A 23,438-nucleotide genomic window follows, 5' to 3' on the forward strand; every position below is an offset into this window, starting at 1 on the left:
GACCGTCTTTCTTTTATTTTTTAGAATCTAAAATAGTTATAATCATTTTTGCCTTTTGTGGCTATCTTCCATAGTTAAGACTTCACATTTTGGCCTACTAATCTACATTATGGCCAAATTCCACCGATTCGGCCTATGAAGGCTATTAGAGTTCATCTAAGCATGGTTGAAGGCTCACAAATCTCCCACTTACTACTTGCCTATGATGAATATTTGGTGGCTAGAACTTCAGGATCTAATGTTTGGAAGCTCAAGAAAATAAATTTTACAATAAAAAGAAAAGCTCAAGAAAATTATGATTAGATATTACAATCAATCAAACCAAACTATCAATTTGATCATGTTCTATATCCACTACTGTCTACAGTTCGGCTACTTTGTACGGGGAAGATAACCAACCAACTCATTGGCTCGTTGGTACTTGGATTCATTCATGGTCTCATGCTTGCAAAATCCTCGTTTTGATTGTAGATTTGATGGAAACAAAGGTATTTCTTGTCTCTTTATTTGTTTATTTTTAGATATTTATACACATTTTTTAGAAAAGATAACTGGCTGAAAATTAAGTGAGCTGGTTCAGGCTCAAGCTTTAAGCTTGATTTCCAAAGAAGACGAGCTTGGACCAGGGCCGGCTCGCTCGAGCTCGGCTCGTTTATACCCATGGAATCTCGAACCAGGCCCACTCACCTACTACAACTTAGACGCTCCCCCGGAGGAGATCGAGCGAGAGCGCCGCAGGGGGCGGAGAGAGAAAGCTTGGAGATGGGATGGTCGATAGCTCTCCATGGAGGAGCGGGCGACATCCCTTACTCGCTCCCTCCGGAGCGGAGGGCGCCGCGCGAGGCCGCCCTCCGCCAATGCCTCGCCATCGGGGTCGCCGCCCTCAAAGCCAGCCGACCTCCGCTCGATGTCGTGGAGCTCGTGGTAACCCACCAAAAATCCTATCTATCTCCCATGATGCCAGTCTTTGCCCCCACCCCCACCTAATATCTCTTCTCTGTTTTACTTCTTTACGATCCATACTATATGGATTCTTCAATACTTGTGTCTCTGTGCGTCACTTGATTAGTTGTTTTGAATATAACCTCATTTATGCTTCCTAGTCTATCGAATTATTGTTTCCGTTTCGAATAATCTTGTGCTAAATCTGATTTTCCTCTACGGTATCAGAACCTAGGTGGAATGGTAATTAACGTTCCTCAGAATTAGACCTTGGAATCGTGCAGTTCGGAATGTTTGCGAACCCTGATATTATTTGTTTGTTTATTTATACATTGGATGAGGGCTTGATAATCCTGGCTATGATTATGGCAATTGTGATGTTAGAAATGTTTCTCTGGAAAATTAACAGGGTTTTAGGGCGTCAAGGTGTGCTATTTTACTGCGTTTTACTGCTGTAATTTGATAAAAGAGTGAATAATCTAGGTTGGACAAAAAGGATATAATTTTATATCTACTCTATGTAGTTTTCTTGATATAGTTCTTTTTTTCCTTACATGTTTCTTGGGAGAAATATAAAAGGTGATTGTGTAAAATGGACCATTTTTTAATTTGAAAATTGTGTAAAATGACGTTTTATTGCCAAATAGTCTTTTTCTTTAAAAATCCTAAATTCTGCACCTATCTTTGCTTCAATGATCATTCACTGCTTGTAACTTCCAAAAGTTTCTCACATATCTCTTCCTAATTGAGACCCATTAGTGGATGGATCAGAATAGAATAAAGGATATATAAACGAATGAATATCTCCTCTAGGACAAGGAATCTCTTTTATTTGATCCTTTTTCCATCCTAATCTATTCATTATTTATCGAGGACAACTCTGGCTAGTACAAGGAATGCAGAAAACTGTTACGGGACATATTTCTATGATATTATATTTGTTAAGGAGAAATGGTAAATAAGGTAAATGATTGAGAAGAACAACAAATGTTGCAGACTTGGGAATTTTAACGTGGTTGTGTAGTAAACTGAAAAGTGCGATAATGAGATCATGCATGTAGAAGATCTAATGATGTTAATATATCTTTTCCTCCTGAAAGAGGTGCTAAACATAAGATTTGAGCTTTCATCACAACAGAGAAATGCCACACCAGTAACATAATTTCTGCTGAGATACATCTAACGTGAGGTAATCTTATGCCATGTCATTCGAAATTCCTTGTAAACCTTCGGTCAGTTTCTTTGCTGAGCCTAGATTGCCGTTCTTTTAATAACTTAGACTTAGACATGCCTTATCTGTTTAATTATGAAAGAAGTGTTCATTATGCTGACTAAAAAACTGAATACTTCAACATGGTGCTTTATATCAAAGGATATGGCATTTTTTGTAAATACTGGCTTATCTTTATTGGTTTCATACACTGGAAAAGATGAAGCTATTAACTGATTATATCATCCTCTTAAGCTGTATGTTTCATTCTGATACATAAACACATATATGAACTTAACATTCTTGTTCTAGGAGCAAGCCTACTGATACATTTGTTTTTCTAAAAGATGCTGAGGTTGCCTGGGATATCAGATACCATGCTTCTAGTTGTGGTATTTTGGTACTTGGCATCTTTCAAGCTGACTTCTCAACTTCAGTCTCCATGCAATTCTTGCTCAGTCAATGAAGTCCACAAGTGTGGAAGATCTCTTAGTGGTTTTATAAATTGGGCCACATTTACTGCCATGGTAGATTGAGAACTGCTAGCATTTTGTCTAACATTACTGCAAGTTCCTGCTGATTAGGCCCAGAAACATTTTAGAATAAATGCTGTTCTCATATTTATTTTTCCCCTCAAATAGTCTCTTCAAATTTGAATGCATTCTGCAGGTTCGTGAACTGGAAAACTGTCCCCACTTTAATGCTGGCAAAGGATCTGTTTTGACCACCGATGGTACTGTTGAAATGGAAGCTTGCATCATGGATGGTAACACCCAGAAATGTGGAGCCGTCTCAGGTCTATCTACTGTTGTTAATGCCATATCTCTTGCACGACTTGTGATGGAGAAGACTCCGCATATTTATCTAGCTTTTGATGGTGCTGAGGCATTTGCAAGGGAGCAAGTTAGTGCTATCTGGATACCTTTCTTCTTGTCATTCATTGTGGAAAACCGGATAATAGAAGGAATACCTTGACTATCGATTATCTTATATTATTCATGGGGTTCCTATTCTGTCATCTGAGATTCTTTTCCTATGCTCAATTGTATTAGTAAACCGCTGGTTTTATTTCTCTAGCTGTCTCAATTTGCATAGTCATTGTATAACAAAAATGGTGATATGTGCTTTATATGTTTATTTTATATAATTTATATTTTTCTTTTATATAATTTATATTTAAACTAATGCTAATTGTTTCAGAAGTTGAACTAATGTTAATTTAAACAAGTGTTATCATCGTATTATTATAGATATATGGTTAGGTTATGAACACTGTAAGGAATTGTAGTGGAAATTCTTATTTTTATAGATCCAAAATTTTGTCAAACCAGTGCAAGCGGTACATGAAATTGCATTTTAGTGGGTGTGCACACTCAAATGGTTCCCTGGTTGATATTGAAGAACAACCCCATTTTGTTTTTATCTCCATCTAGAATTTTTATTTTTTTCTTTCCATTTCATTGTGAATGCGTATGTATTATATACACATGTGCATGCATGTATATATGTGTGAATGTAGGTAGGTAGGTAATTAGGAAGACTCAAGATGTCCATCCGCACCATAATTGTATTGATCATGCTAGCTGATTATGAACAACATGGCATGAGTGGATATCTCTATACTAAGCTTCTCAGCAAGTTTTGTTGAAGCGGTACTAAGGCTCGCACTAGTTGGTGACTGGCATAGTATGGTGTAGGTCCATACCATGCTGTTCTAGGACGTACCAAGACAAGGAAAGAGAGGGGGAGAGGAAGATGGGGAGAGAGAGAGGGAGGGTGGGAGGGAGGAGCGAAGAAGGGGAGAGAGAGAGGGAGTGAGAGCACATCGTATTTTTCCTATTGCTCATGCTCGGCCTCCTCTGCCTTCTCTTTGTAATGGAGATGGCGGAGAGCATCGAAGGGGTTTGAACCCTCCACCCCTTTGACCAATCAAAATGGGAAAGGGTTCTGAAGAAGGCCCTCTTCTCGAAAAGTGAGATAGGGGGCATGGGGGCCTTCACCATGGGATAGGCGCACAATAAGCAAAGCAATGCATGGTAAGCAATGACCATAGAGTGGGACAGAGAGAGGGGGGGAGAGGGAGAGGGCGAGAGGACTTCTTTCAGGGCTTTAGCGGGGGTTCAAGGGGCTCGGGATGCACAACGACATCTCAGGGGCCTCTAAAAGGCAGAACGATGGCATCGGAGACTTTAAATGGCTAAACAGGGGTCTTGGGAGGTTTTAAAAGGCCAAACCAACCTGACTATTTGAGCTCAATACGGTCCAAACTGCCTGATTTGGATCGGTTCGGCCAACCATGCTTCTTAGTGTATATTTCTTTGAATGCATCAAGACATGGCAATTTGCACTCTTATAAGCTTGACCTTGCTTTCATGTTTTGAACCTATATTTGCCCAGTCTAATGCTTTCCTTGGTACTCTAGGAGCTTATTGATTTTCATTTTTTATATGTTAATAATAATTTCATCACCTGATCATTACATTGGTACCATAGTGAAATAAAATTTGTCATAAATATCTCATGATATCTCCTAGTATATAAACTTCAAACAATAGTATCAGCAAATGAGCTGTCCAAAGTACCAATCGTATCCCTCTTCTACTTAATTTATGTTGTTAATGTGCAAATTTAGTTACATGTTTCCATGTAACCTTTATAGGCTTTATCATGAATCTTGAGTTTATTTGTATCATTGCTGTGTAAATAATTTCATAATGTCAATTTTATGACCGATTATTGAATATATGAAATTTCTCAAATATACTTCAATGGACTTAGATATCTAGGATAATTCATGATCCTAGCTCTCTGTGGGTTAGTTAAAATTATGTTCTTTTTTCTTAAAACATGTCTGTGCACTAGTATTAAAGCAATTTAAATTGATTATATTTAAAAAAAGTTAAGTCGGCTATGATATATTGATGTGTCAATTGCAGGTTTTGTAATAGACTTGCATATTTTTCCATGAAATTGCTTGCCAAGTGTTGGGATGATATGCATGTGGCGCAGATCTCTGAGGCAGGATTCATGATACTTTGATCATTTTTCTTTATAATGGGAGTGGAGAAAGTTTTAAGCAGAAGAAAAGGATTCCCATGCCATGGTGGTAATGAGAAAGCAGAATTTTTGGATAGTACAGAATACTAAAATGTGACCAGTTTTGCCCTGGAGAACTGTAGCTGAAGTAATCAATACATATCTCCCTATATAGAAGGAAAATAAGTTCCACTTGCATTTACAGCTAGTGTCAATCTGCATGACTGCACAATAAGCCAGCTAGAAGTGAATGTGCACAACAAAATGATGCTCATATTCCTATGGGAAAGGTCTAGGAGGGAAGAAATTGAAATTCCCTTGATCTTTGCTCCAAATCTTACAGATTCTAATCACATTCTTCTGTCCGTGTTAGGCTTATGACAATGTGGGAACCCACAAGCACAAGCAAAAGCCAAATCCTATAGAAAACTTGGGCTTCCTAGACTTTCCTTTTGTCATCAAGTTTATCCATGTATTAGGAAACATTATATGGACCTGTAAAAGGCTTGGTTCTTTACTTTCTAACTTCTCATATCACTGTGCTTGAAATCAAGATGTAGCTTTAATGATGAGTAAGCTTATTGGATTATCATCTTAAGAAATCTACATATTGATGGGCTTGAAGTAACTTCATAGTCATTCACCTCCAAAGTCCAAACAAACCTTGATGTTTTGCAAATGCAAATTTTATGGCAATAGAACACCAAGTGACCCTTTTATGTCCCGCCATATTAAATTGGTCCTTAAACCAAACTCCCAGTACTAGGACCAGTCCCAATTTAGGGCCTGGTTGGTATGGTACTGAGATGATCATTGATAAGAATATTAAGAAGAATAAAAAGAAAAATAAAAAACAATCAAAAAATTGGTGCTCGGATGCTAGCCATCCCAAATGTCGAGAGGCAACTGGCTTAGTCTATCTTGGTCCATCACAGCAAGGATGAATTAAGATGACCGGCTCTGGAGGGACTTGAGGTCTCTTCATGATCAAGCACAATACATTAGAAAGGACTGGGTCCTTAATGTTTGCCCTAAACTTTTGATTTGCCTATCTTTCATGAGTTCCTTCCATAGGTAGGACATGTACCTAATAAGAATATGACATTATTTCATTTTCAAAATTGACACCTTGCTCCAAACCGAGGAAACATTCCAATTAGCTGACTCCACTTGAACACTCCAATCCTCAATTCCCCCTGCCCGATACATTTAAACTTAAGTCTCTTCAATCCTCACCTTAAGATTATCTTTTGCCTCGACCCTTTCACACTTTATTCCACCTCATAAGGTGATATTGCCTTTAACCATATTACTCTCGTTTCTATAGTCGAAGCCAAGTATTAAATGGGATTGTTGGACAAAACGGATTGGATGAGGGTAAATTTTATACCCAAGAAAATGAGTTCTGCTACCCCTATGAGCCCAATCCTTTCCCCTCACCGGTTTTCGACATGTTTACGTGGTTCCGTCTGCCTAGCAGAAACTCGTCCTCAAAGTTGTTACTATCCTCTTGCAAGACAGTCTTTGCAACTTTAGTGCTTGTAGAATTATATTTTAGGGCCATGAGACTCAATGTCTACTCAAAGTAACCTAGATGAATTGTTGGTTTACAAAGTTATGCCATATTCTCACAAAAGAAAATGAGGCTATATTAATGTTGCAAACGTGGCTTACAGTTTAAGAACTTCATAAGTCAAATCTGAATGTTGTTTAACAACAGTTTGACTCTGTTATATAAATAAAAGGACTAAAAAGAAATATGATAATTTTTGACTCAAATTTTAGCAGACTAATCGTGTAATTCTCAGTATGAGTTATGTACATTGGATCTTGCATAAGGGATATGTGGGAGGACTTAGTATAAAGGCCTTCACTGATGGTTGAGAATTTATCCGTGAATAGGAGCCCAACCCCCCCCCACCCAATCCAAGACAAATTTCTCGTGTTAATTTTGAGTGATTGGTGACATTGGAATACTCAATACAAAATCTTCCTTGGTATCTGTATTTGTAGCGTGCACATGTCCATCTTATTGGCAAATGCATTTAGCATGCATTCAGCTAACTCCTTTTTTTTCACTTTTTGATTTTTGTGTACCACTTTCTATAGGTACAGGAATACACAATTACCCAATCAGTGAATTACCTGTGACCCAACTATGTACCATAAACTACTCAGTAGGTGGAAGAATTACTGAAGATGACATGCTTTAAGATTGTTTATAAATCGCACAGGCTACTCTTGTAAATAAGGGAGCCAGAAATTGTAATGAAGTGCATTAAGGAAGTTATTCACTGTATCTTATATAGAGACCTAATCAGCATTGAAGTTATCTTGTAGTCCAGCAGTAGGAGTCATGTACATTGGATCTCGCATGCAATCTAGAGTTGGCTCGTTCCCACACCTAATATCCAGATCCGGATATTCTAGAAGTTCAGTCATCTGGCTTGTAGAATATAGTCTATATGCAAATCTGTTCTTGATTCAGTCCGCTGAGTGATGTAGCAAGCTAGTAGTTTTTTTTCATAAAGGAACAGGGCATTGTTTGCTATGCTAATCTTACAATCTATTCCTGCTTTACACTTTATAAATTGTGTCTTGACAAGAACTAAAAAATTCATCTCCAATTCCTTGATAAGATTACTTGTATGGACTGTGTCAGTATAGAACATGATCATCTATTCCTATTTTTATCGCAGTTATCCCTCTGATGCTACAAATGCACCATGGCCGCATTTCCAGCGTTTCATCTCATGTCATGCAATGAATAATCTCTTAGTTTCTCAGTTGGATCCTGATTTAGTTTATTTCTGCTTGACTAAAGTGGTTGTGGATTTGTATTTGCCCAATTATCTGACTGGATATGTTAAATTTACAGGGTGTAGAAACTGTAGATGCAAATCATTTCATCACTCCTGAAAATGTTGAGAGACTGAAGCAAGCAAAAGAAGCTAACCGTGTGCAAGTATGCTTCTGAGTTTGCTCCAAATTATGCTTTGCATTCTTTCTTTTGCAGCACATTTGTTATGTTTATCTGGCCCTATTTTTGCAGACTTAACACAATATTTGAGCCTTCATGACTTTACATTTGTGAAACACTCATGAAATATCATGGGCAATGTCACTTGATTTGTCCTTTCCTCTTCATCAGCTTTCATCTGGACATACTTGCACTTTGGGACTCAATATGTTGAATAACTTTGCCTTGCATTCCTAGGAAGCATTCCCCCCTCCATCATTTCAAATAAACATGTACTAAAGTAATTTCACATTTCAATCTGGATTTTTTGTATGTCATAGCTCATTGTATAGTTCTTAGGGTGTGTTTGGCTGGGTGGAAGTCACAGCCTTGTAATTTGGTTTCAGCAGAAGTCAGCAGTTCTATCTGTTTGTGGTTCAGTGAAAGTGGAAAAGTTTCCTTTAACTTTGGCAGGGGCTGTGCTGAAGTCAAATCCAAGGAAATGGACTCCTGCACCTCTGCCATTTCGTTCCAACCTAACATATCTTTAATGTCTCAAGGTCCACTTTCTAGACATCAATGCATATTGCACTCTTGGATAGTATTAATAGACTGAAAAGAGAAGTATCATGAACATTTTGTCAGTGTCTTTTTTTTTTGTATGTGATACTCAACTTTAATGAGTTATGACAGCCTATCCAGGTAGTGCATTTGGTTTGATTTTCTTTGGGGACTGCAGCCCTTAGGTTTCTCTACTCAGGACCATAATGGTTGTCCTATTTGATTACCATTTGGATTGTTTGTCTTACAAGTTTTCTTAATATTGAAAATTATACCATAGGTGACTAGGGTCATTCACCTAGTTTGTTTAAGCCATCACATGTACGACAAGTGGGTCATCAAATGGCTATGATAGAATAATTCTGTTGCCTTTTCGAAGTTTTCCCAGGAGCAATAGCACTCTGTCACCACACACCTGATGAAAAGCATTATCGAATTATTTACTGATTTTACAAGTGATGATTTGAGTAAATGCACTTTGCAGATTGATTATACCCAGCCTGTCAAAGAGGACAAGCCTCAAGAAACATCTAGTGGCAAAGGTGACAGCCAGATTGGGACTGTTGGATGTGTTGCCGTTGATGGCAGTGGAAACTTAGCTGCAGCAACATCCACAGGTGGATTGGTGAACAAGATGGTGGGTAGGATAGGAGACACTCCCGTCATAGGTGCAGGAACATATGCGAATTCCTTCTGTGCAGTCTCTGCTACAGGCAAAGGTGAATCCATCATCCGAGCTACCATTGCCCGGGATGTAGCTGCATTGATGGAGTACAAAGGGCTTTCACTGAGGGAGGCTGCAGCCTATGTTGTCAATAATGTTCCAAGGGGAAATGTCGGTCTAGTTGCTGTTTCTGCCAAAGGAGAAGTTACCATGCCTTTTAACACAAGGGGAATGTTTAGGGCCTGTGCAACTGAGGATGGTTACTCAGAGATTGGAATATGGCCTTCTGAGACTGATTGTGTTCTTCCAGACCCTAAAAGATAAGGAACTAAGTTCCCAATTTGTCTCTCATTCATCTCTATATTATTCTGTGGAAAATTAAAATATTGGATATTGAACATGGCAAAGGCTGGATATTGGATGTCTTTCAGTCTTTCCTAGAACTAGTAATTTTTCTCCATGTCTACTGGAAATCATGATTTCTCTCTTTAGCTGGATAAATTCTGTAAATGTTATTGCGATGTTGGCTTGCATCATCTGTAAAATGGACGAGTGGAAGACAAACAGCAGGCTAAATGATGACTGTGATTTGATGTGGTGTCCACGATGCATTGTATTGCTAGGAATTAGCCATCAGGTTATTGATTCTTCAAAGTGGTGGACCGCAATTCTTTTAAGTCCATTGAATGAGGCAATGGTTGGAGAATTCTTCCACAAAGAAGCTTCTTCCTAGTGGCAGTAGCTTTCCACTTAGAGCATCTTTCTTATCACTTGCAGGTCATGTTAAGGGGCTTTCTGGAATGCTTATGATGGGAGAATTCTTCTTTGCTTGTATACGGTGATACTCTAGAAGGAACTGGGACCAAATGCTGAGTAGTAGTATCTACTGTTTTTAGTGGAATACAGCATTCAGATATCTTTTCCCACTTACTGGTGCTCAGGTCAACCTGGGTTGGCGATCAAATCAGGGATCTTTCAACCGCTAACAATTCCTAGTTGATAGCCAGAAATGCTTTCCTTCTCTCTCGCAATTGCTACTTGGCTGGAGCTAATGGCCAACGTGGAGACGAGGGCACTTGGCTAGTTGGATATTTTGCTTTTGCAGCGTTTCACTGTGTTTTATTTAATAGAGTCATGTCAAGCTTTTTTTTCTTTTTCTTTTTTTTTCTTCCGACTATAGGGGCCAAGGGATGCGTATTTTTTTTGATTATTTTTACAAGTAGGAGGACTGCATATGAAACAAGAGAGAGGCATATGATTATTAATCTTTGAGTAAATTATAAAACTCTCCCTGAGATTAAATGTAAATTATACTTACACCCATTAGTTTGCAAAACCAACACTTACATACTTGAGATTTATTTTCAGCCCACACTTTAACCGATACTGTTCGGCAAACCGGTAATCCTAAATTGGACGTTAAAATAATTGTATGAAATGATTAAAATAACCTTCAACAATAAAATGCTAAAACGAAGCTGAAACCTTCTCCATTCATCCCCTTCTTTAATAATCGATCTCTTCTCTCTTCCTACCTAGCTCCATTCTTCTCCTTGGGTGACGACAGCCTCGTGCTCCCGTGCACCTCAGTTGTCTTTCAAATTCTTCCCTCCTACTCAAAACTTGCTTCACCATCTCCTTCTTTATCAGATGTTTTTGGTTTAAAATTAACGTCAGCGCTCATAGTATTATTTCGGATGAAGTTTATTCTAATTGAATTTATTAGATGTTTATTGTTTGAAGTCGTTAGAAATTTATCAATAGTTTCTGCTTGAAATTAATGTTACTAGATTTTAGATCAAACATGTGTTTACTACTTGTTTTGACCATTCTAACTAATTGAATCTAACTGAATGTAGTAGAAAATATTTTGTATACTATCCTAGTTTAGATGTTCATAATGAATCAAAAGACAAGTTTTAATCGCATGTTGTTTTGGCCTCAAATTAATATCACTTCATCTACTTCTATTTCATCTTATTATTGAACCAAGTTAATGTCGTTTGTTTTTTTTGCAGGACATCCTAATGTCTCGACTCAGTGTACGTTCTCAGAATAGTTCATCGTGGCTAGATTATTGCAACAAGCGGTGCCATTGTAGCCACCTAGCATCGATAAAAATTTCAAATTATCAAAAATAATCCAAACAAGTTGTATTATAGTTGTGAAGAACATTGATTTGTGGATTGGTGTTTGCCCGCAAATGATCAATGAAGAAGTCACTCGTCGATATTGGTTGATGATTCACTTCGAGATATAAGAAGAGAAATTAGTGATTTAAGGATGGAGTCAAAAAAGTTGTATTGTAAGATTAAAGAATTAGGTAAAAGTAATGCTATGACAAATAGACTTTTATTTGGAATGTTAGCACTACTTGTTTTTGTAATAGTGTTTATATTTAAGTGACCATAATTGTATTAGTGTTTCGGAAAAATTACTATTGTAATGACCATTGGAGTTAAATGAACATGGTACTATTTCTATTAAATGGCTATCATGTTTTCTTGTTGTTTAGTTTTATTTTTTGCTTCATTGATAGCACTTATTTGTACTCCCTCAACTAAAAAGAAAGAAAAATGATAATCCTTATTTAGTTGCTTTAACTGAGTTGCTCGACGCCTATGATTTACACCTATCTCCTCCTATGATGTTAACTTGTAAGGCTTGATGACATCCAATGAGTATCCTATCTGTGGGGCAAGAGCCAGACAAACTTGGAAAGCATCTGGCTTAACAAAATATAGGACTCCACTAACGTCTATATCCACTTCCACAACGCCTTCAAATTGAAACTTGATTTCAGGAACTTGATCTTTAGTGCCTTATAGACTGAAGGGACAAGCCTGGTAATTACTATCCCTAAGTCGATAAGAACACTAGCATTAGTAAATCCTGAAGCTCGAATAACCACCCTATCAATGCTTATTTTAGTAAGGTTGAGAAAATAGAAGGGGCCTCGCTGAGGATCAGAAAGCATCCTAGTATATACAAATGGAGTTGAATTAAGCTTTGTAATTTGGCCTCCTTGCTTCTCATATTAACCTGTTCCATTTTCCTATACAAACAATTGATTCCATGAAAATACAGCTACTAATAGGACAGTAATATTATAATATTGTACTTGTGTTGTCTGAGATGATGCTTAGGCAAATGACCGATGCTATCTTAGCTCCCAGTATGCAAAGCTTGAGACTGAAAAACAACAATGATATGTAAATGTTCTGAAACAACACATGAAAGAACATGTAAAAGCATGCCTTGGCCATTGGTCAAAAAGCATGCCTTAATTAACAAAGTAACAAATTCCCATTATTTGATTAAATAAGATATCCAAAGCAGTAACCATGCTTTACATCCATAGATTCCTGTCCCTTAATTAACAAACATCCAAAAAAGACATAAAAACTAGAGCAGTAATTATGTTTTACATCTACGGACATAAAAAAACAAAGCACATAGCATCAAAAGTAATAACAATCCTTTACCTACAAAAGGACAAAAAGAAAAAAAACAATCCAAATAGCCCACTTGAACCAGGGCCACAACTCTCTCTTGTGTTCTGAATGCTACTCTCCCTTGAACCATGGCCACCACTCCCTCAACCACCTCCTCGAGGCCTCCCTATTCTAACAAATCCACCTCTTGTAGTAGATCTACCCTTCCCCTTAAAGGAGATCTAGTTTTAAGTATTCCATCACATACTTGGGACTATTGGGATATACTAGCTTGGCTTGAGGAGTGTTCTTATGCTTTTTTCTGTAAAAATCACAAGAAAATGTTGTAATATGATCTAATGAAGTTAAAAATCTTGAGAAAATTTATCTTTTTTGCCACAGGAGCACACTAGCAGGTCCTCCTATTATGGCCAAATTTCTTACAATTATCACACCTCATAGTGGTTGACCTTTTTCTCCCAATGGGTTCACCTTCATATTTTCTCCTTTTTTTTTCGTAGCCTTCCAAGCAATCTTTTGAGAGATGGAGGCTGTAAATTCTCACCAGCATTTCTTGGATCAAGGTTTGTATCAAGTAATAGATGAATGGCATAGTTGTATGCTTTCAAGTATTTTTCTACTATATAACATTCATCATACAATTCCTCCAAATTTCCTCTTGTATAACCAACACATACCATTGCTTGTTTACGATGTAATCCAGTGATCTCATTCTCAACATTGGTACAATTTTTTTTACTCAAATTAACAACAATTTTTCTACTTCCTTCCAGCACTTGGAATTCTTGCTTGCTTGCTGGTATCAACTTACAGACCCTTGAAACTTCTGTAGTTTTATCCAATCTTGGCCTAGCAAAAGGAGTATGTTTGTCCTCCCAAGTACATCCCTTTGCATACCTCTTCTGTAGTCTACCATCAGCTTCATCCTCATATTCTCAAGCAAGCCAAGAATGGGCTTGCTCCTAAACTTTCCCACCCATTGATTAAAAGACTCACACATATTATTTGTGATATGGTTACTGCGAGCTTCTCGACAAAAAGCATTCCTTGCCCACATTAATAGAGGTATTTTCATCATGTGTTGATAAGCCTCAGCATAATGCCCCTTCATTCTTTTCTTGGCGTCTTCAAACAAAACCTGATCATATGCTTTCACAGCATTCTAAAAGTCAAACTTCAGCAATAAACTACAAAACTTTGATCTGAAATTGCTATACAAATGCCTAGCACAGAATCTATGACTGGCATCTGAGAATATCTCAGTAACTACCTCAACCAAACCCTACACATTGATTAGGCAGTATGAGTAAACTATTCACATAATGGAAATTAAACAACTTGTAAGCAAATTAAAGCATGGAATGTGAAAGAACTACATTTTTTTCGCTTATAAGACATTATAATTAATGGCCTTTCTACGGTGTCCCCACCAAAGCAAACATATAGATGCTCCAAAAAAAATCTTCAGCTATCCTTGCACTCAATCTCCACCACACCATAAGCCACAGGAAGCAATCCCCTTTTTCCATCAATGAAAACTGGACAAAGTGGTACACCACCAAAGGACCCTTTCGAATGACAACTATCCAATCATATCAAGGGTATGCAACCCTCTAAATAGCCCTTCATCAGTGCCTCAAAGCATACAAAGATCCTATTAAACATTGGGGGCTCTTTAGATTGCACATGCCTCTCATGTAACTCAATTTTGATCAATGTACTAGGATATTTTGCCCCAACTATTTCAGCATATCTAGACAACTTGGAATAGCACTCACTATGCTTCCCCTCCACCCCTTCTAGAGCTTTTCTTTTTGCTCTATATAGCTACATCATGTGAGGCTCAATGCTATACTTTTCAGCCAAAATTTGGTACATTAGCTCATAATTCATATGTGGATCTGCCTTTAAGTGATACTCTAATACCTTGGCTATCTATTTAGAGTTTGCATTATTATTCTTTATAGGTCTTACACATGTATACTGCCCCTTTGGATTTTAGCATGAATGTTCTACGGTTAGGTATAAGAGATACATGAATTCTCTAATTACATCATTGACCTAAGTAGTGGGCAATCACTTTGTCAGGTTCATTCTTATCCCTCTTAAGTTCATGGACACCTTGGATAGCATAATTTCTTAATGCATTCCTGAACTCATTCTTATCCACAAATAGTTACCCTTTCTCAAACACAATTTCTCTCACCTCTACAACCTTAAATGGTTTGCCCTATATAATCAGTGAGAAGTTCCTTCTCCTCACCCTAGAACTGGACTTTTCATCATTGTTCACTAGATCAATTGACGCACCAGAGTTCACATTACTTAGCTGATCATCACTGCCATCATCCTTAGATATCTCATCATCAACCCCATCAGTTGACTCATTCCCATCCACATCATTTGGCTCTTCCTCCATCATCCAGTCACCATTATCTGAGTTAGAAAAAGGATACATCTAACAATTCCGACACATCTTCTTCCGTACCAATATCTATTGATTCACTCTATCTACTATCTTTCTCATATCTACCTCCAACTTTCCCTCCAACATCCGCTCCAACTTCCCCTCCAACTTCACCTCCAACATCCCCTCCAACTTGACCTTTAACTTCAACTTCACCTACATCCCATCCAGAAGGAATAACTATAGAGGGAACTGGATTATCAACATTATCTTTAACAACAAGTGAATCTCATTAACTCCATGTGTGCTAAACATACGGATTAGATCATTATCATTCTTAATCAAATACCCACTAGTACTGCCACGTGAGATAGTAAGATTCGCATCGTTCTTACCAATTAGTGCATACACATCAGCCACCATTTCCAAGTGCGAATAATAATCTTCGTCTACATTGTCAATCCAAAATTGTCAATCCCCATAGTGCACAACCAAATTATGATAAGCCATTACACCCCCACATAAATCAATCACTATATATTAGTTCATATTAAAGTGAATAGCTCATTATGTAAAAGATGGTGTTCTAACTAAAATGAAATAGTTACAAACAGTAACAAAAAAACTGATAAATCCCTTGAATGAATGAGTTGAACAGTCATTATATTATTAATATGTAAAAGCTAAAAGTGCAGGCCTTTTTTTTTTAATTTGAAAGAAAACAAGAGCACAATGCTGCACATATAGCACTAACAGAGTAAAGAAAATGCTGCTATGAGCCACCATTGTTTTAAATTCAGCAATGAAAACTTAGGGTGGGACATAGAAAGCAACGTTTGAAAAAAGCCACCATTGTTGCTGCAAGCCTGGACCAGCATAGGAGGAAGGAGACCACTAGAGTTCATTTATAAAAAATTCAATTGACCTATATTTTAAAAACTTCAAGTTGACATTTCTTTTTCAAGCATATCTAAAATTACAACTAGAGTTGATTTACAACTTGAGTTTATTTTCTACAACTAGTTAGAATTCTTTTACAACACCATAAGGGGAAAGGAACCATGTATGGATATTTTTCTAGAACTTCAGATGGAAATATTTCATTTCTGACATTGATGCAACACAAAGAAATAGGATAGGGGGTGAACAAAAAACATCAATCCTCACTTTTTTTCCAAAAAAGTGCAAATTTAAGATTTTTCAAAAAAAAATGGAACCAAGGTGAACTTATCGAACAGTAGGCTCAGTCACTTAGATACGCTTGGTTGATCAGAGTAATATTCTTGCTTCCTACAAGATTAATCAAAGAAGGGAGGAACCCTAATCTTCGGAGGAAAGGGGATGACGAGATGGGGAAAAAGGGCCGAGATCGACTGGTTAGGCATCAATAATATTTAGGGGTACCTTCATCTTTTCATATTACGTAAACGATTTAATAGACGTTGTTAAATCCTAAGGGTATAAGTGTAGGTTTTCCAAACTAATAGGTGTACCTAGAATAAACACAAACCTCAGGAGGATTTTTGTAATTTACTCTGAATCTTTTTTTCTTATCCAGTACAGGGCTTCATACTTTCAAATGGCCACATGAAGCAGACTCAAAGATTTTCGATTATAAACTAATTCCGGTCATTCATTCATTCATATGGATAGAAAAGAAACAACAGGAGAAAAAAAATACTTAAGGGACACTTTGGTATTGCTTCGATTTTTTCGTTTTAGTTTTCAAAAGCGCAAGAAGAACCTCAAAAAAAAAAAAAGGAAACTAGACTGCAAAATATTTATGATGAAACTTTTTTTAAGAAAATTGTTTGTAAATTCTAGAGCATTTGGTAGCAAAGATTTATTTTTTTTTGAAAAAAAAGTGAAAGTAAAAGCAAGGAATAGCAGAAATCTTGTGCAAATACTATCTTCGACATTAATCTGCATGTTATATTTCATTAAATTGTAGAGAAAATAGCATTTTTTTATCCAATCTTTTTTTCTCCTTATATTTGGAAAAGATGAAAATTTCAGAATAAGAAATTAGAAAAAAAACAAATAGACCCTAAATAATAAATAGCGCTCGCACATTCAATAAAATTATAACCTGGCTGCATGGAGGATTTCTGACTCCACCCCCATCTCCTCGTCTTTTCTGCCTACAGTTTTGGCCAAATTTCTTGTTCTTTTCTTATTTACTTTGAACTCTTTGCGGTTGTATTATTTTATAATTCTTGCACTCTCAGCCAAGGGATCAGCCATTCTATTCTCAGGACTTTGAATATATTTGCTAGTATCATCAACGCCTTGAGATACTTACCAGCAATCATCTATCCACTTTGTTTGAATCTTGGATATAGTATTAAGCTTTGGGCTGCCTCTTGAAATCTGTTCTGAAAATCCTCAAATATGTGCTGAAATATTCTTTTGGGTTTTTTTAAAAGATAAGTTTGCTCAACAAAGGAGTAACATAGACAGCCTCTACATATACGGTTTTGCACGAGCGATTGTTGTTGAGAATAATCCCTAATATCATCATTGTCAACATCCATTTGTTCAAACGGAGGTGGATTGCAGTTTCAAGTCACTAAGAATATGCTGAGCTGATCCATTGAATACCTAAGTCTAACTAAGTTAATCACCAAGGAAGTTATATGCTATGATGTCAATAGCACGTAATTTGTTTTACTACTTTTATTATATTTCTTATTTAGTGCATATGATTTAAGACTCAGAATGAAGTTTCTCATAAGTTAGAATCATGAAGGAGTGTATTAGAATCCAAGAGTTTTAGGTTAAGTAGGATTAAGACGGAAACACAAAATATAATGTTAGTAAAATTCGAAATAGAAATGAAGGTAGAGTAAAAAATTAAGGAACATGAAGTTTCTAAGAAAGACTACTTTTGGTATTTTAAAATTAATTATTTATAATATACAGGATGTTATCAATTGGACTAAGTTGGATGAAATGGAAAAATAAACTTTAAATAATATATGATTAGATACCTACTAAGTTGAAAGAAAATTTTTATAGAATAACTATATGACTTGTTATGTTTTACGATGCTGAATATTTAGGCAGCTAAAAGACAATATATGCATAAGATGAGCGTGGCCAAAGTGAGAATCTTGAGATGGATTTGTGCTAATACAAGAAAATATAGGATAAAAAATAAAATTATTTGCAAAAGATGGAGATAGAATCAATTAAGAACAAGAGAAGAACGACTTCGATGGTCTAAACATATACAACATAGACCAATAGATGTATAAGGACAAAGAAATGATTTGATATATGCAGAAGGAATGAGGTATTAAGAAAAGAATTGATATCTCAATAGTTTTCAAAAAGTATGACACTCATCCAAGTGGAGTGGACTAGTTTGGGATAAAGATTTAGTTAAGTATTAGTTTTTTATTTATTATTAATAAATTACCACTATTTGATTACTATAATATTAAAGAAAGTACTGGAGAAAGAAAGTATTTTTACCAAAAAAAAACAGAGTATTTAACTAGTATAGGTAAGTAGGTGATTATGGTTTTATTTGCAAATAGAAGACTAGCACAGGTAATATTTTAATGACGAGATACCGTTGGATAGTTAACTCCTCCCAAATTTCAGAAAAGAATTCAAATCGTGTAATCAAGGAAGAAAATAAAAAATTTTATAAACTTTTGAATGCAAAGAAAACAAAATTTAGGTTAATTAGTTGGGATCTCATCAAATAGTTCTATAAATTTAATTAGTCACATTGGTCCTTATTCATATTTTCCCCACCTTTATCTATATTGCAAGAGCTTCAAGTAAAAGGGGCTCTAGAATTCAACTAGTATTGCTTCGGAATCACACCACATAGCACAACACCAAAGAATATTAACAAAAGCCATTTAAAAGCTTCAATACCTTTAGTGTATACCAAAAGAAGGGAACTAGGAGATATTTAAACTATCTTAAAGTCCTTTGCATTTACTAGGACTCTTGGGTGTTTCTAGAATTCAACTCAAGTGTTTGCTAAATAAAGATAGGATTTTCTAGCTAATCCCCTGCCTAAATAGCAGTTGCATGCTCTTGAAAAAGTGACGAAATAAAGGCACCACTCAATTCCTTTAATAGTAGTAAATGGCTATAATCAAAGGCTTTCCTACACCTAAAAGGAGTCCTTTATATCAATAAAAGAAGGTGCGGGGTTTTTAAAAAAAAATCAGGTTTAAGAAAACTAAAAAGGAGGATTTTTCATCATTAAACTGAATCAATTGGCTTGGTTACAATATTTAAATTTCGTAGCTTTAATAGCTTTGGTGCAACTTTTGTATTTCAATCATAACTTTCTCTTCTAACATCATATTGAGAATATATATATTAGAAATCTAACTTGATACCAAATATAATCAGTGTGATTTCATTCAGATATTTCAGCTATGCTATATACTAAATCTTCAAAGTTTTTGGTACTTCAAATATATCCCAGGTCCTAACATTGAAATGGTTGAAGCTCTTTAAGCACTTGAGGGTCAAATGCCATCGCATGACCATAGCACTTTCTAGCTTTTCAACTCCTTTGCGTAAATCTGAAAACAAAGGTACTTTTATCTCAAATCATGTCTTCAGAGTGGGTTAATACAACACAGGTTGACTTAATTTTTCGTTTAAATCCAATGATTTTTTTATAAAAGTCTGCCATTTCAAAACGGATCTTAAAGACTAATTTTTGAATTAGATTTTAAACTTAAGTTCTTGAACACATGATGTTGTTTAATCGAAAGCGATACAGGAATGCAAGACTTGTTGGTGCAAATATGATATATAATCTTCTTTGCGAAATTAGAACTTGGTCTAAATTTGAGGTTCTTTTTCAAAACCCAGAACTAGAATGAACTTTGTGGAGAGAGAAAACATATGACATCTAACTAGCAGCATTTGTTGCAGTATTCCTAGCTTGTGTGATGTTGTGTATGCTGCGAAGATAATCTATAAACTTAAAATGTTTTGGACCATATTATATCAAATCGTTAGTAAATATTTAAATGATTCCAAAATCAATGTTAGGATATTTAAATTAAAGATCCACATCTTCAATTATTATCTAAATTTGTATGAATCTGTAGAAATATATATATATTTTTTTTGAAGTTCTCTAACCTACATATCTTGTGGATGAAAATAGGCAGTGTCCATTAGACTAGCATGCTGAAATATATGGAAGGATATTCAGTTTAAGAATATTTTTATTAATCATGATCTGCATAAATAAATAAAAAATGTATAGACTAAAAATTCAAAAAAGATTATGATTCCCAGGTCATAACAAAATATGTTCTCATCTCATTAAAATCAATAATTTTTGTATCCACTTGATCCATAAGTTAGAGACAAGAAAAAAATATAATTCTCAGATAGACTGTGTAAAAACATCCTTAATAGTACGGATCTTCAATCTAAAAAGTCGATCATTGAGTCTGAATTAGTAAAGATTTAATAAAATCTATCCAATTTATAAACTTTAAATAATTATTTATTAAAAATTTTAAAATGTTAAATTAAATATTAAACTGTAGACTATCCTTTTCTAGGTTCCAATTTCTTTTCCCTTCTCTTTCTTGCACAGCTATCTGCATACATTGGAAAACAAGTATGACCTAGGGCACATGTGGGAAAGGTCAGTAGGAATGCTTTTTCCTATGATCCAATAGTTGTAGGACAGACCCCATATAACCCCCAGAGCTCCTTTTCCTCCTAACTCCCAACACAAAGTCACACAGTATCCTTTACCCATTTTTCCCTAATCCACATTTTCCAAAGAAAAATAATATTATCCATTTCATTCAAGTCTCCAAGAAGACTGCCCAAGTAAATAAGACTATGGAAGTAAAAGGGGAGAAATAGAAACCTGTAAATAAATAATTCATTCTTTCCTCTAAAGAGGAAAGAAAAACCACACCATCACATAGAAATGGAATACTGATAATACAAAGCACACAATGGATTATCATTTTTACACTAAAAATGGTTCTTATATACCAAATCTGCAACTGCAAATAATAAAATAAAAAGAGATTAGATCTCAACATGTAAATAACAAAAATACCAGTAATAAATAATATGCATCTCTCCTCCTAGAACCCATCTATCAATGATACAACAGAGAGAAATGCTAAGATAAGTAAATCCATTTCGCATCAATATCACCATTTTAATTCCTCAGAGGTCTAGGATGTTTCTTCTTGCTCACCTTTCTCCCACCATCAAAGGCTACACTATGATATACATCACTTCCTTCTCCACATGAGAATTAAGACAAGAATAACCAAATCAACCGATCTTAACTAACTAAACCAACATATATCACTCATACCCTTCCTTGCCTTGCAAGCCCTGGGGAAGAAGAAGAAGAACCACCACCTCCACCGCCGCCGCCGCCGCCGCCGCCGCCCATGCTGCTCCTCCCACTCGTAGTCATAGTAGACATCTGGTGGTGATAGGATGGCGGTGACGCATACATCTGCTGCCCCATCATCATCATCATCATCCCACCAGCGCCACCACCACCTCCACCGAAACCAACTATATTGTTCCCCATGCTCGGCGCGCCGCCGCCTGCTCCACCTTCGCCGCCGTCGTTGTACTGAGACTGGGAGGAGGCGGAGGCGCCGGCGCTACACTTCTCTCCCTCCATCTCGCGGAACCTGTGGAGGTAGACCTTGAGAGGCTCGACGTAGTCCTCGAAGCCGAGGGTGGTCATGGCCCAGAGGAGGTCGTCGCCGTTGATGGTCTTGCGCTTCTCGCGCTGGCACTTGTCGGCGGCCTCGCCGGTGATGAAGCTGATGAACTCGGAGACGCACTCCTGCACCGTCTCCTTCGCGTCCTTGGAGATCTTGGCGTTCGCCGGCAGCGCCTTCTTCATGATCCGGCTCACGTTGGCGATCGGCAGGAAGCGGTCCTGCTCCCTCGGCGACGAGTACTCCCCCGCATTATTATTGCTGTTGTTCTGCCCCCCTGACTCGTTATCCGAATCCGGCATCAATATCGGTCAGAATCTCCGGTGAAAAACTCCCCAGTATAATCGCCAATGGTCGATCTCTCTAGGAACAGAAACGCTTCCTTGAGCTGTAGATTTCCCTAAAAGTAGAAATTAGGGTGGAGAATGTTGAAATATTCGGGGAAGGGGGGGAAAATAAGAGAAAAAGAAAGGGAGAAGTGACTTTATTTCGGGCCTCTTTTTGTATTTGGGACATCCCAAAAATTGCATATGTTCGTATACGCACTCAATATATAAAAAATAATTTAGGCATCCAAAATATTATAAATAATACCGTGACAGCTAAAATTATTTTAATAAAATTATACTAATAAAAAAAATTAATATAGATCGATACAGAATTGTGCTGATAAAAAAATATTATAAATGATGAAGTTGTTACGTGCTCATCGATAGAGATTGAAGTTTCTAAGAAGGGAGCAACTTTTAACTTTTAAGGCTCTTTAACTAAAGAATCGGGAGCGAATTGGGTCTTCAACTATTGAGTTTTAGGATGTTGGGGGAAAAATATGTCGCCACGCTTGTCCGAGCAGACCCTTTCGAGCAGGGGCCGGCCGAGCAGACCCCTTCGAGCAGAGGCCGGCCGAGCAGACCCCTTCGAGCAGGGGCCGACCGAGCAGACCCCTTCCGACCTGTAGACGATCGAGCAGTCCCTTTTCGACCTGGAAGCACCCGAATAGCTCTACGAACCCAAAGACGCCCGACCTGCGCGCTGAGGTCACATTCCCCCGCAGCGCGACCGAAAGACTACGTGTTGCCTTCGTCAACAATTAATGTGTATGGGTCCTGCGGGCATCCTGTTCACTCAACCATCAAAGCGCATGGCACTTGCAGGCCCTCAGCGTACTCAACAATTAAAGCGTATGGCTTCTTTTGCCTAGAGACATCAAGCCTCTTACGGCAAACCTGCTTGGTTATGAATGATGGCACGACTCCACGACGACTCAAGAGCTTTGGCCTAATCTCTAACAGTAGCAGCATTGATTCACACGATCGAGCATTAATTTCTACTGCATGCCCAATTGTACGACAGACCGTTTGCCCCGTCACATCACAGGTAACCCATCCTCCTCTATAAAAGGGGAACTTCTCCATTTTAGGGGGGGCGGGGAGATTGAAATTCTGACTATTTTACTTCTACCTCCGTTCGTTCATATACTTGCCCTCTCTGACTTAAGCA

At 37.0% G+C, this 23,438-nt stretch overlaps 2 protein-coding genes across 2 annotated transcripts; one reads left to right on the plus strand and one right to left on the minus strand.

Annotated features, from left to right (window-relative positions):
• The first annotated feature begins 677 nt into the window (after positions 1–677).
• On the plus strand, positions 678–9,873 carry LOC103722747 (isoaspartyl peptidase/L-asparaginase 1). The gene is made up of 4 exons (XM_008813419.3): positions 678–924; positions 2,822–3,055; positions 8,067–8,153; positions 9,193–9,873. Exons 1-4 carry the CDS (start codon positions 763–765, stop codon positions 9,694–9,696), a joined length of 987 nt encoding a protein of 328 aa, XP_008811641.2. The 5' UTR covers positions 678–762; the 3' UTR covers positions 9,697–9,873.
• An 11,311-nt stretch (positions 9,874–21,184) lies between these two features.
• LOC103698106 (nuclear transcription factor Y subunit B-3-like) lies at positions 21,185–22,445 on the minus strand. The gene has a single exon (XM_008780079.3). The coding sequence runs from the start codon at positions 22,238–22,240 to the stop codon at positions 21,569–21,571; it is 672 nt and encodes a 223-aa protein (XP_008778301.2). The 5' UTR covers positions 22,241–22,445; the 3' UTR covers positions 21,185–21,568.
• Between the last annotated feature and the right edge of the window lie 993 nt (positions 22,446–23,438).

This window comes from Phoenix dactylifera, chromosome 16 (assembly GCF_009389715.1).
Source record: "Phoenix dactylifera cultivar Barhee BC4 chromosome 16, palm_55x_up_171113_PBpolish2nd_filt_p, whole genome shotgun sequence".
NCBI classification, from domain to species: domain Eukaryota; kingdom Viridiplantae; phylum Streptophyta; class Magnoliopsida; order Arecales; family Arecaceae; genus Phoenix; species Phoenix dactylifera.